At 36.3% G+C, this 12434-nt stretch overlaps 2 protein-coding genes across 2 annotated transcripts in view; one reads left to right on the forward strand and one right to left on the reverse strand.

The window, feature by feature from the left end:
* Positions 1-1873: 1873 nt before the first annotated feature.
* The window catches only part of brat1 (BRCA1 associated ATM activator 1), a 38148-nt gene continuing 27587 nt past the window's right edge, over positions 1874-12434 (forward strand). The window contains exons 1-4 of the mRNA XM_039670129.2: positions 1874-2393; positions 2510-2644; positions 3047-3159; positions 6527-6746. The gene's annotated coding sequence lies outside the window, so the exon portion shown is untranslated. The remainder of the gene's footprint in view (positions 2394-2509; positions 2645-3046; positions 3160-6526; positions 6747-12434) is intronic.
* LOC120478303 (carbohydrate sulfotransferase 12) lies at positions 8621-9878 on the reverse strand. The gene has a single exon (XM_039670133.2). The coding sequence runs from the start codon at positions 9848-9850 to the stop codon at positions 8651-8653; it is 1200 nt and encodes a 399-aa protein (XP_039526067.2). The 5' UTR covers positions 9851-9878; the 3' UTR covers positions 8621-8650.

A 12434-nucleotide genomic window follows, 5' to 3' on the forward strand; every position in this document is an offset into this window, starting at 1 on the left:
ATTCGAGCTTTGTGATATGGTGCATTATCCTGAAAGATGTAGCCATCAGAGGATGGGTACATGGTGGCCATAAAGGGATGGACATGGTCAGAAACAATGCTCTGGTAGGCCGTGGCATTTAAACGATGCCCAATTGGCTCTAAGGGGCATAAAGTGTACCAAGAAAACATCCCCCACACCATTACACCACCACCACCAGCCTGCACAGTGGTAACAAGGCATAATGGATCCATGTTTACGCCAAATTCTGACTCTACCATCTGAATGTCTCAACAGAAATCGAGACTCATCAGCCCAGGCAACATTTTTCCAGTCCTTAACTGTCCAATTTTGGTGAGCTCTTGCAAATTGTAGCCTCTTTTTCCTATTTGTAGTGGAGATGAGTGGTACCCGGTGGGGTCTTCTGCTGTTGTAGCCCATCCGCCTCAAGGTTGTGCGTGTTGTGGCTTCACAAATGCTTTGCTGCATACCTCGGTTGTAACGATTGGTTATTTCAGTCAAAGTATTTCAGGAGATTGTCTTGACCAGGACCACACCCCTAAATGCATTGAAGCAACTGCCATGTGATTGGTTGATTAGATAATTGCATTAATGAGAAATTGAACAGGTGTTCCTAATAATCCTTTAGGTGAAATCCTTTTTTCTTTGAATTTCAACTGACAAAATGTCTTTATGTCAGTGTAGTGAATATGGCACCACAGTTCAAACACACTCCATCAGGTCTGTTGACGGGGGAAGGAAAGCTGAACCTGTATTCCACTCGCTTTAGTGCCTTTTAAAGAAAGTCTTGCCATTTCAAACCTGTGAAGAGGAAGCACTGAGCCAGTCACAGGAGGCGTTCCTGCCATCTCTGTCAGCTTGGCCCTTTTGATGAGGTGACATCAACCAGCTCTGCCTCCTCAGGGTGTAAACTTTATCTGGATGTGTCTGCCATCGTGATCACAGCTCCTGCAGTGAAGTCTCACGAGTTTAAGGGTGTAAGATTGGCTATTGTTGAACACTGTTGTTGTGCGTCACAACGGCAGAAAGTTATTCTCTGTAAACTGCAACACAAAATTGCTCCAAATTTATATTATTGTTCCAAAAACAACCCATGTAAATCTTATTCATTGTTTATATTGTCAAAGTAAAGTCAATGTTTATCCATATAGTATATTTCAAAACAACAGAAATTGCAATCTTGTAATTGCAACTTTATATCACGCAATTCAGACTTTATTTCTCGCAATTCTGACTTTATATCACACAATTCTGACTTTATATCTCGAAATTCTGACTTTATATCACACAATTCTGACTTTATATCTCGAAATTCTGACATCTTTTCTCAGAATTGTGAGATTTAAACTTGCAATTGCAAGTTATCAGGCCAATTCTAAGGGGAAAAAAGACTAACCTTTTTTCCCCTCAGAATAGTTTATATCTCACAGTTTTGACTATATCATGCATTTCTGACTTTATAACATGCAATTGTGACTTTATATCTCACAATTCTGACTTTATAACATACAATTGGGACTTTATATCTCACAATTCTGACTTTATATCACGCAATTCTGACTTCATATCTCGCAATTCTGATTTTAAAACGCGCAATTGCGATTTTATCTTGCAATTCTGACTTTATAACACGCAATTCTGACTTTATATCACGTAATTCTGACTTTATCACGCGATTCTGACTTCATATCTCGCAATTCTGACTATATCTTGCAATTCAACTTTATAACATGCAATTGCGACTTTATATCACGCAATTCAGACTTTATATCTCGCAATTCTGAGAAATAAAGTCAGAATTGTGAGATGTTAAGTCGCAATTCTGAGAAATAAAGTCAGAATTGTGAGATGTTAACTCGCAATTGTGAGAAAAAATGTCCGAATTGTGAGATAAAAAGTTGAAACAAGCTTCCATATTATAAATATGCCGGTTGTTAATGTCAAATGTTCTGACATGTTAATGTGACATGCTTGTTAATATAATAAATCTGACATGTTTCTGTTTATTTCAGATGTTCTATAAAAAATGCTATCATTAATGACTAGGTGGTGTATTTCAACAGTCATTAGAACTATTAAACTGCATGAAGGTGACGTATATACATCTAAACAGGTGTGACCTATATCTAAATCTATATCTAAACAGGTGCAACCTTCAGCACTGACTGCATTCGAAATTGCATACTTCCCTACTAAATAGTACCTATATGTAGTATGTAACGAAAGTATGTTCAGTATTTTTCTAAATTCACAGTACTCATAAAAGAGTAGGCAGAAGTACATGATGTCCTACTTCTCCGGAGAGATTCTGAAGTGTGCATATGATGGACGTTACTATCCCATGAAGCCACAGAAGATTTATGAATGTCAGTGAAGTGACGCAACCAACGCTGGTAGGTCACATGATAATGACAACACATTCATGCTATATAGAACATACCCTTTTAGCAATTGTGAAGTAATTACTCATTCATTATAAGTACTCACTCCAGAGAGTGTGTGATTTCAGATGCAGCCACTGTCACATCGGATGGATCTGCCTCTTTACACTTTCAAATGAGACACCTTCCCACCTGCTCAACCATTCATTCATTGATTGCTTGGAGACCCCAGACTTCCTCTTCAAAGATTATCATGGATATGCGTGAGTGGTGTCCACTTTTGGGTAATTTGAATATTGCAATTCACTTCATGACAAATATGACTGATAAACACAACTGCAACGATACGAAATGATTAAATGTGAGCTGTGCTTCCCCTTTTGGGAACAGAAAATGAAGGCATTGATAGACAGATTCGTTTTTTTCACTCACTCATTATAGGAAATGTATGTAGATTACCTGTGACAGATGATGTGTGGAAGGAAATCCAGAGCAGGAATATTTCACCTGAAGACTCACGCAGTCTTCATACATTTCACATTGACAGGAACAGTTGAATTCGAAGGAATATTTGTGTCAGGGATATTTAGTTATGTTTGTTCTTCTTAGTTTCACTGTCATGGACTTTTAGTTAGTAAGCATCGGTTCCTGTTTTCATTGTCCAGCTCCCGCTTCTTGTTTGTGGAAGGAAATCCAGAGAGAAAAGAGCAGGAAGATTTCACCTGGAGACGGATATACACGTTTTACTAAACATTCAAAGGCATATTTGGAAGCAACAGTGAGTGAGCCATTTGTTTTATATACACACTACTGTTCAAAAGTTTGGGGACTGAAATTAATCATTTTATTCAGCATGGACACATTATCAAAAGTGACAGAAAATACAAATTTCTATTTCAAGTAAATGCTTATCTTTTAAACTTTCTGAATCCTGAATAAATCTTGCCGACCCCAGCTTTTTATACATTCTCAACATGTAACTGGGAGTGGTTTCCTTGGCATGCCATGAAAAGAGTTCTTTCTTTGATCATTAAAAATATTCCGGTGTGTTTTGAGAATAATTTGATAAACACCATGATATCCCCTCTTTTCTTTCCTCTCAGCAATCTGTTTCCTTCCTGTCTGTTAAAACACAAAGATTTACCACACATACTCACAGGTCTACCTTTCCTTGATTCCACATTTTCCTGCCTCACTGGTTGTTTGTTTAGGAAGGCGCCAACAGCTCTGTCCACGTGGTGTTAAAGCGGGTGAGCATTTACTCATAGCCTAAAGAAACGTGAAAACGGCCTCAAGACATCACTTCCCACACATTTCAAGATGCATACACACATTTACCCAGAATAAGCCTGAGACACATTGGGTCACCACAGTCACCTGACTCACCAGTGATAACATTTAAGGACAGGAAGCAGTGAGAACCCCCCAATGATCATCCAGAGCCCCCAGGCTTTGTCTGGGACGGTGTGCTCTGCCCTTATCTTCTTAATAATCGCTCAAGTGAAGCATTCCATGGCATGCAGGTCTCTAAATCTTATGAAATCAAATCAAAATGTCAGTATTTATATTGTATTATATCTTTATAGAAAAATCCTAACACTGAAAATGTTATTGCATTATCATGAGTTCACAATAGAATAATAATGTCCTTTAGCATACAGTATTTAGACAATATTAGAGTGACTATAGTAATGAGGTGTTACTGCTAACATGAATTAGCATGATGCTAACATGTTCTAACTAGGGCTGTCAAACGATTAATCGCATCCAAAATAAAAGTTTGTGTTTACATAATATATGTGGGTGCACTGTGTATAATTATTTTTATACTAATATATATTATTAATATATTATTATATATAATTTAATATAATATATTATATATAATATATATATAATATATATAATATATTTAAGAATTATTTGCGCTTAAATTCTGTATATATATATATATATATATATATATATATATATAAATTCATAATCTATATTATATAAATATAAATATTTTATATATGAATAACACATTTTCTTAAATATATACATGCATGTGTGTGTATTTACATATACAAAATAATTATATTTTGCGTGTGTGTGTGTGTGTGTGTGTGTGTGTGATTTTACCCCCCTAACATAAAGCCTATGTGGAAGGACATACATGTATGCCGCTTATGTAAATTACTTGGGACACCACTACTTCTAGCCATGGGATTTCTGCTTCCTGTTTTTCAATTTAAAATGCTTTATAGAGAAAAGGAAAGGGCCTGAGGCCAGTGGTTACACAAAGCACACATACACACACTTGTTTTATAACTGTTGCTGACACATAAGCAGGAAAGCACAAGAAATACGTCACTATGTTGAAGAGGTTAAAGAGCAAAGTATTGATTCTGTCAGTGCACATTTAGTTGCCCTGAAATCATGTCCGAGTGGCTTGTTTCTTTAAATGGTTTAAGGAAGAGCAAATCTCTTTAGGTTGGACTAACAAGACCCTCATTTTTTCACAGACACAAAGTAACATCAATATGTTTCAATGTTTTATATTACAAAACATCCTTTTCTTTAATTCTCCTCTTCTAATATAGTAGCATTTAATGTTTTTATAAGTTATCGTTATAGCTACACAGTATCATTTGAAACAATTGTCACTGTGCCACATAGCCTTCATGTTCCTGTTATTGCTCTCTGTGTAGGAAAGTACTTGGCAAGACATGAAATGTAAATCTAATTTAAATTGAGCTATCTGTATATGTAAATGTTAAAACCTTTAGGCTTTTTTCTTTGGTTCCAAGAACAGCCCTGTTTTTTCCACCAACACATTAAATATTTAGCCTATTTGTGCTTTATATTTGCAAATGACTTATGGCATTTGTTTTATGTGTTTGATTATGTTTTAAACAATGTTTCATCGCACTACACGTAAACTAAAGCAAGGCGCTAGTTCTCATGACGGAGCAGGAGCATGGGAAAGCGCGTTCACGCCATGTTGAAATTACAGTGGCTTGATTGCGGTAAAAAATTATTTAAAGGATTAGTTCACTTCAGAATTAAAATTTCCTGATAATTTACTCACCCTCACTTCATCCAAGATGTTCATGTCTTTCTTCAGTCGAAAAGAAATTACGGTTTTTGTGGTTAATATATCAGGATTTTTCAATGGGGTACAACCACAGCCATGTGAGTGGTGTTATTAAGAGTGACCACGGTCAATCTGACTGCAGTAGATGTGAAATAAAAATGATGTTACACATACCTTTTTTTTATTTTAATAGCCCTAATAACAAAACATTTAAAGAGTACATGTAACATATAGCCTACATGTCAAAAATAAATAAATAATAAAAATAAATAGGCTATTGAAAGACTTTTTACAAAAAAAGCTGTTTAGTTCATAGACGGTTTAGTTTTCATCATTGACATACACTAGACCTCACCTTGGCTACGGCAGTTCATTGGAACGAATGCGTCAATAGAACAATAGATCAGGTCTAACAGAAATAAAATCACCATAAATCATCATGAATGCGATTTTTCTTGTTTTTTTGGTTTGTTCCAACGGTCAGACATTTATCATTGATTCCAGAAAGAATTTTTTTTTTTTTTAATTCTTCCTAGTTCAGATTTTATCCGTGAACATTATCGCTGATTCGCTGCACAAAAGTCCGCCACCACCAATGAATTCGAAGTAAAGGCAGAGATAGCAGCGTTACCTAGCTACTTCCTATGACAAGACCCCTGTTCCAAGATTGCGGCGGTTTTGAAGCATGCTTAGAACCCCAAGGTGAGGTGAGGCTTCCAGTCCCCTTAGGAAGCCTATGGAGGAGTTATCCAGCTCTCAAATTTAATCAAAAATATCTTCATTTGTGTTCCGATGATGAACGAAGGTCTTACGGGGTTGGTACAGCATGGGGGGGTGAGTAATTAATGACTTAATTTTCATTTTTGGGTGAACTAACCCTTTAATACTGAATGTGTACGTAAATTTAGAGCCGTTAGAATTTTAAATTTAAAAGCTCTTTCAACAGGTTAGTTCCGACCAGTGACGCGGTGCACAATCAATGACAGTTGGTTGATTTAATTTTCACTCTCCACTTACTGTGAAGTGATTCTCTGATGTTCCCTTATTCCCTATACGCTGTTTGCAGTGCCCTTCGAACTGAACATGTTCGTTCCCTTCGGATTGGAATCTCACATAAGATGGCGAAACACCTTGTGAAGTCCACTTACGGTCGAATGGAACGCACCTTCAGACTGTCTGCTGTCAGCCGATGATAGTGGATTCATCCGAATCAGATGTTGAACACCAATGATCGCGCACGCGAACCCGACAATCGACTGTCGACCGAAAACAGGAAGGAAATACAGGTATGGCTGAATTAACATATTTTTTATTCATATCTTTCACATCTACTGCACTCAGATTGACCGTGGTCACTCTTAATAACACGACTCATGGCTGTGCACTCATTTGTAATGACAAATCAAGGATGTTAAGCGGCTAAAAGCCGGTTTAGAACTTGCCCCATTGAAGTCAACAGGGTGCGAATAAAAAAAAAAAAAAAAAAAAAAAAAACGATAACACATGGTCTAGACAACACCGATTTTTGATTTTTTTTTTTTTTGTCGTTTTTGGCTATCCTGTCAGCACTCCAAATGTACAAAAAAAATTTTCTCAATGTTTAAATTGACCGGAGTTCTCCTTTTAGTGATGTTAGGGTATAGTGGCCTATAATATCTGTATATAAAAACAAATTCTATGTGTGATATCAGTTTATTTAGATAGTTTGACCTCTTGAGATGGATGAAGGTCAAGCAGTTCCTTGGAAAAGAACATAAATGCGTATTTTCAGGTCCTATTTTGTTCACCGTTAATGGAAAGTGCAACCACGCTTTCTCTTATTAAGTCCTTTTTTTGGCCTATTCTGTTTTCATTTCATTTACCGATCTACATTTTTAGCAACAAGTAGGATCCCTCTTGAGGGGGACCAAAGAATGTGCTGAACTAAAGTAAGAAATAATGGGCATGAGTCAACATGGACAGGGGTCACAGGAAGCAAAAAATGTACTTGTATCCTGTTCTTGTGAGCGACTACAGTAGGCCATTAGTATTGACCTTTATTCAAAAGCATCTCATAGAGGGGACAACATTAAAAGGATCTGCCACACAACCTTTCAAGCTGTCATACAGCAGAAGCGCAAGCAAACTGAAGAGGACGGTAGTTCAGAAGATTTTACTTGGCGGTGAATTCGCCCTTGACCTTTCAGAGTAAACCATCCAGTTATAGTCGGTTTGACAGAGAACTAAAGAGAGATGGAGAAAAAGGACAAGACAAAACAGGTTTTTTTTTGCTTGATGGAATTTACTGTGACTTTTTCATCTCCTGTAATAAATATGACTGAACAAAACACCCAGTACCATTACTTATCATTGATTAATTAACTAAAGAACAGATTATAGCAACCAATAAAAGTAGTGATATTTATTAAAGTAACATTTATTATTTCTTATTATAGTAACATTTAGCAATGACTCTCACACCGATTTTCAGCAGATAGTCCCATCCAAAACTATTTTGGAATTTATTATCTACATATTATGTATTTTAACATAAAAAAATGAGAACATAGCCTTAGGAATCTGGTAAAGTTATGCATGCTGGTTTTGTATTGATATATATATATATATATATATATATATTTTTTTTTTGTAGGTGATGTATTCGACTGCTCTTTTTAGTTGATTTCAAATAGGACCCCCGACCTACATATTCCCCTGAACTAGGAGAGCAGTCAAAATAGGCCTCTTTTCATAAATTCTATATTTAGCTTTTTTAAAGCATTAAAGATTAATACTTTCTTTCAAATTTCAGAGCTTCATCAGAGCGCTGCTCACATAGCTGTAATATATTGCACTCGCTGCAACAAATCAATTGAGAAACACTGTACTCTTGTGGCCAAAACAAAGCAATGCACAAGTTTGGTCATTTCAAACATTTAAAAAATCATTATATTTAGAATTTTACTACATTACATGCCCCTGTACTGTCCAACAGTGTTTGTACGAATAATGAAATATTACTGAAATTTTCTATGAGGGCAACATGAAATCCTAATCATTGAGCAAAGCAATACAAAACATCAACAATTTAACAACAAATATCAAGGTTTTAGTCAAACTGATTAGAATTATGTTTAAGTATCAAAGTATCTGTACAATTTTATTTTTTATTTATTTACAATTATATTCGATAATCCCTTTTACTCTCATGTCACTCATGCAGAAGAGTCTCAGGTTTGTCATATCCAAATAATCTAAAGTCTGCTTCATAAAGATTGTAAAGTTTTCTCCGGTCAGCTACTGAGATGTTTGCAAACCAGTCTCGCTCCCAGTTTACAGTTGTCCTGTTGGGGTGCCCAGGGGGAAAGTGAATCTGATTATCCAGACCAAGAATCCTCAACAAATGTTCTGTATCCTCATCAAGAGTTTCGAGCTTCCCAACAAAATCATAGTCGATTTGGCATGGATGGCAGAGTCTGTTCATCTGCTGCCAGTGTTCATTGAATGGTTTTACTTTCTCAGTCTGTGGATCTAACAGGTACTGAATAAAGTGAGCAAAGGACAGTCTGATACCTGCAGCGAAGGCCTCTTGAGCAGAGTCAGGGGGGGATGAAATATTAGCATAACGCTGAAGCATTGTGGAGGCATACTGCCTATAGAAATACTCATCTGGCAAAGCAAATTTGTTCCGGAAAGCAGAAATAAGGCGTACAAAAGGATCCCGTACAAAAAGGAACTTGGTGTAATTTTTTAGTTTGTGATGCATCAATGGACGCGAGACACGACCAAAGAGTTCCTGAAACTTGTTAAACGTCAGATGCAGAGTGGCATTGTGGGATAACCGCGATGGTATGTCAAGAGGATCCCGATATGGAGCTCCATTAGGTGCCTTCAGGGTCTGGCTGAGCACAATCATGACTCGTTTCCAGTTGGTACATGCTACCTTCGGTACAAAACAGTAAATAACACCATGATGATCATCCACAATGAGATGGTTCAGGGCTTTTCCTGGAATCTGGTCAAATGTCTCAAATTTCCCTGGGAAGTTCAAGCTGCTATTGGCTGAGCAATGTTCTCTTATCAAACGTCTACGATGTGCTTGACGCAGTTCGAGTTGTGTGGGAGAAGTGTGCATTAGGTTGCTTGGACCCTGATCAGGTTTTAGGTGAGGTGTGATGATCGTCAGATTTGGTTTGACTGACCTGCTTGACTGTTTCGAGATAATTGAATCTTCACTTGTTCTACGTTCAGAGGATGTCATGCTTGTGGGGACTTCAGGTAATGATGATGATGATGATGATGCCAAGTGCAGATAAAAAGTCCCATCTCTCACGTCATTCCAGTGAACTATTGCGAAGAATATGATGAATACTGTTCCCAGCAGAAGGAAACACTGGAACTTCCTCAGCATTTTCACTGAAAACAAGTCTGTAACAGATCCCGACTTGAATTCTGGAGAAAAACATAAACATTTAGGACATAAATAGTTTCAATTCAAAATTTCTCCCATGAAAGATGATCCATCACTCACCCATATTTTGTCCTCTTGTTCTCTATATTCCTGAATGTTCCTCAAGAAAACTTTGAAGAGGGCAGGAATGCTTGAAGTTACATATAAACTCACTGTAAACGCAGGAGAGAAACGCTCCTCCTTTTAGCCAGAATGCTGTTTTTCTAGGCGGTTCAGCTAAAACGACCACAACCATTCAGAGGAAACCACAGCTGAAAATAAACCAACACGCAAGCAGAGACAACTCTAGAAATGACCAAAAACAACATTGTCTTAAAACACCTTTTACTCGTTATTTCATTTTAAAATAAATTCAAAGGTTTACCTGTGTACTAGGTTATAAAAATAGCTGAACCCCTGAGGTCGAGTGGCCTCTCGTGGGATTTCAGAGGGATTGTTTTTATGTGCAGGAGAAGTAACACAGACACAATGTACAGATTGTGTAGATTTAATTTTCTTTTTCTTTTATTTACACTTTCATTTATTTTCATAATTCATGTTATTTATATTCTGTTAGTGATTTTTCCTTTTCTTTGACCATCAATTTTTATTTAACCTTTCATTTCTTGATGTTATCTTGATGTTAATGTCATCTTATTTGTCTTAAGTCAAGTGCTCTAAATAATTTTGAAAATGTTAACATTCAGTTTTTGAATTTTGAGCTATAAAAAATGTTGAGCTATGTATAGCATGCCATACATTCAAAGTGACAAGGTAGAACAAAATCAACATGTCATGGGTGATGAACATTTACTTGGAGTCTAAATTCATTCCCTTTGTATTCTATTTGCCCACCCTCCCCTTCTTTATTTACCTCACCTTATTTTTGTACATATCAACATAATCCCATAATATCAACTTGATAGGTGCTAAATGCTAAAAAAACAACAACCGTTTTTTAAGTGAAATGCAATGGATCCATGAATCTCACGGATTTACTTTAAAGGGATAGTTGACTTTGAAATTAATTTTTGATATGTTTTAGTTTACCTCAAGGGCATCCAAGATGTAGGTGTCTTTGTTTCCGCAGTATTTTCAATTTTGATATTTTTAGGTCAAACTGTTGTTGTCTATCAGTCATATAATGGAAGTCTATGGGGATCTCCTAAAAGAGCATGCACAGAGAAGTCCAAATTAAAGAGATCACTTCGGCGCATTTGTTTTCTCACACAAAGTGCTCGTTTCGTGTCTTAGGCCATCAATGTGTACTTACATTTACGAGTCATTAAATCATGTTTAATTTGGACTTCTCTGTGCATGCTCTTTGAGGTGGTGACCATAGACCTCCATTATATGACTGACAGACAACAACGGTTTGACCTAAAAATATCAAAATTGAAACTACTGTGGAAACAAAGACACCCACATCTTGGATGCCCTTGAGGTAAGATAAAACATACCAAAAATAATTTCAAAGTGAACTATCTCTTCCTTGTTCCTTGTATAGCCCTATCACATACAGTATGTCTATATTATCAATGCTGTTCAACACCAGACACGACCATTTTCACTGAGCTTGACCAGCCATCAGTGTGTGCCAATGTTAATTTTTCATTTAGTTGATATTTCCAAAGTGACTCATGGTAGATATTACAGGGATGATCTCCACTGAAGAAACAAATACAGGCTTTCACACAATTTTTTTTTATATATAATTACATTTTTATTATAAAACAGTAAATCACAATTAATAATTTATTATGTTTAAGCAGCTGACTCAATACAGAGAAAAAAGAAGCCATTAGGAATCATGCTTTATTTCCAAGCTTATTTGCATTTTTTATTTCTATGATTTTCCCCAAATAAATTTCCTTCAAATGTAATTTATCAAAAAATTAGTATGTATTCTGTAAACCGTATAAAATCTCTTTATAATATCTCAAAAAGTGTTTTTTTTTAATTATAAGATTTTCAACACATTTCTGAGAAATGCTATAATAAAATGAAAATACATATAGTATAGTATAGTATAGTATAGTATATATTTATTGTCCCTTTTAGGGAAATTCTTTTTCACATTTCCATAAACGCTTTACATCATACATATCATGTGTATTCACGGCAACATACAGCCATACATATTTCATCCATAGTAGACATTTTACACAGAGATATATATAGGTGAAGGCTTCTGGTGAAGCGAGTTTTATAGGTGTGGCATGGTTTGGAATTAGGGTATTTTTTTATTTTCTTAACTGTTATGGTGGTCTGAATACAGAAGTTAATGTAGTCTGAAATGATGGAGACCTTGTCCTCTAATTCCCCCTCAAAAATGTCCCTGTCAGTGCATGCCAGGGAACCTTGGAGTTGCGCAATGGCGTCATCCGTCCATTTAGGGGCGCTGTATGTCTCTGGCTTGTGTGTTTTGAGTTTCTGGTTGTATACCGGAAGTAAACCGATCATGTTGTGATCCGCAAGTTCAAGCGCAGGGTAGGAGCGTGAACGGTACGCATCGGTAATGTTACCGTAGCATAAATCCAAAATG

The sequence above is a fragment of the Pimephales promelas genome, chromosome 6 (genome assembly GCF_988280905.1).
Source record: "Pimephales promelas chromosome 6, fPimPro1.hap1.1, whole genome shotgun sequence".
In the NCBI taxonomy this organism is placed as follows: Eukaryota; Metazoa; Chordata; class Actinopteri; order Cypriniformes; family Leuciscidae; genus Pimephales; species Pimephales promelas.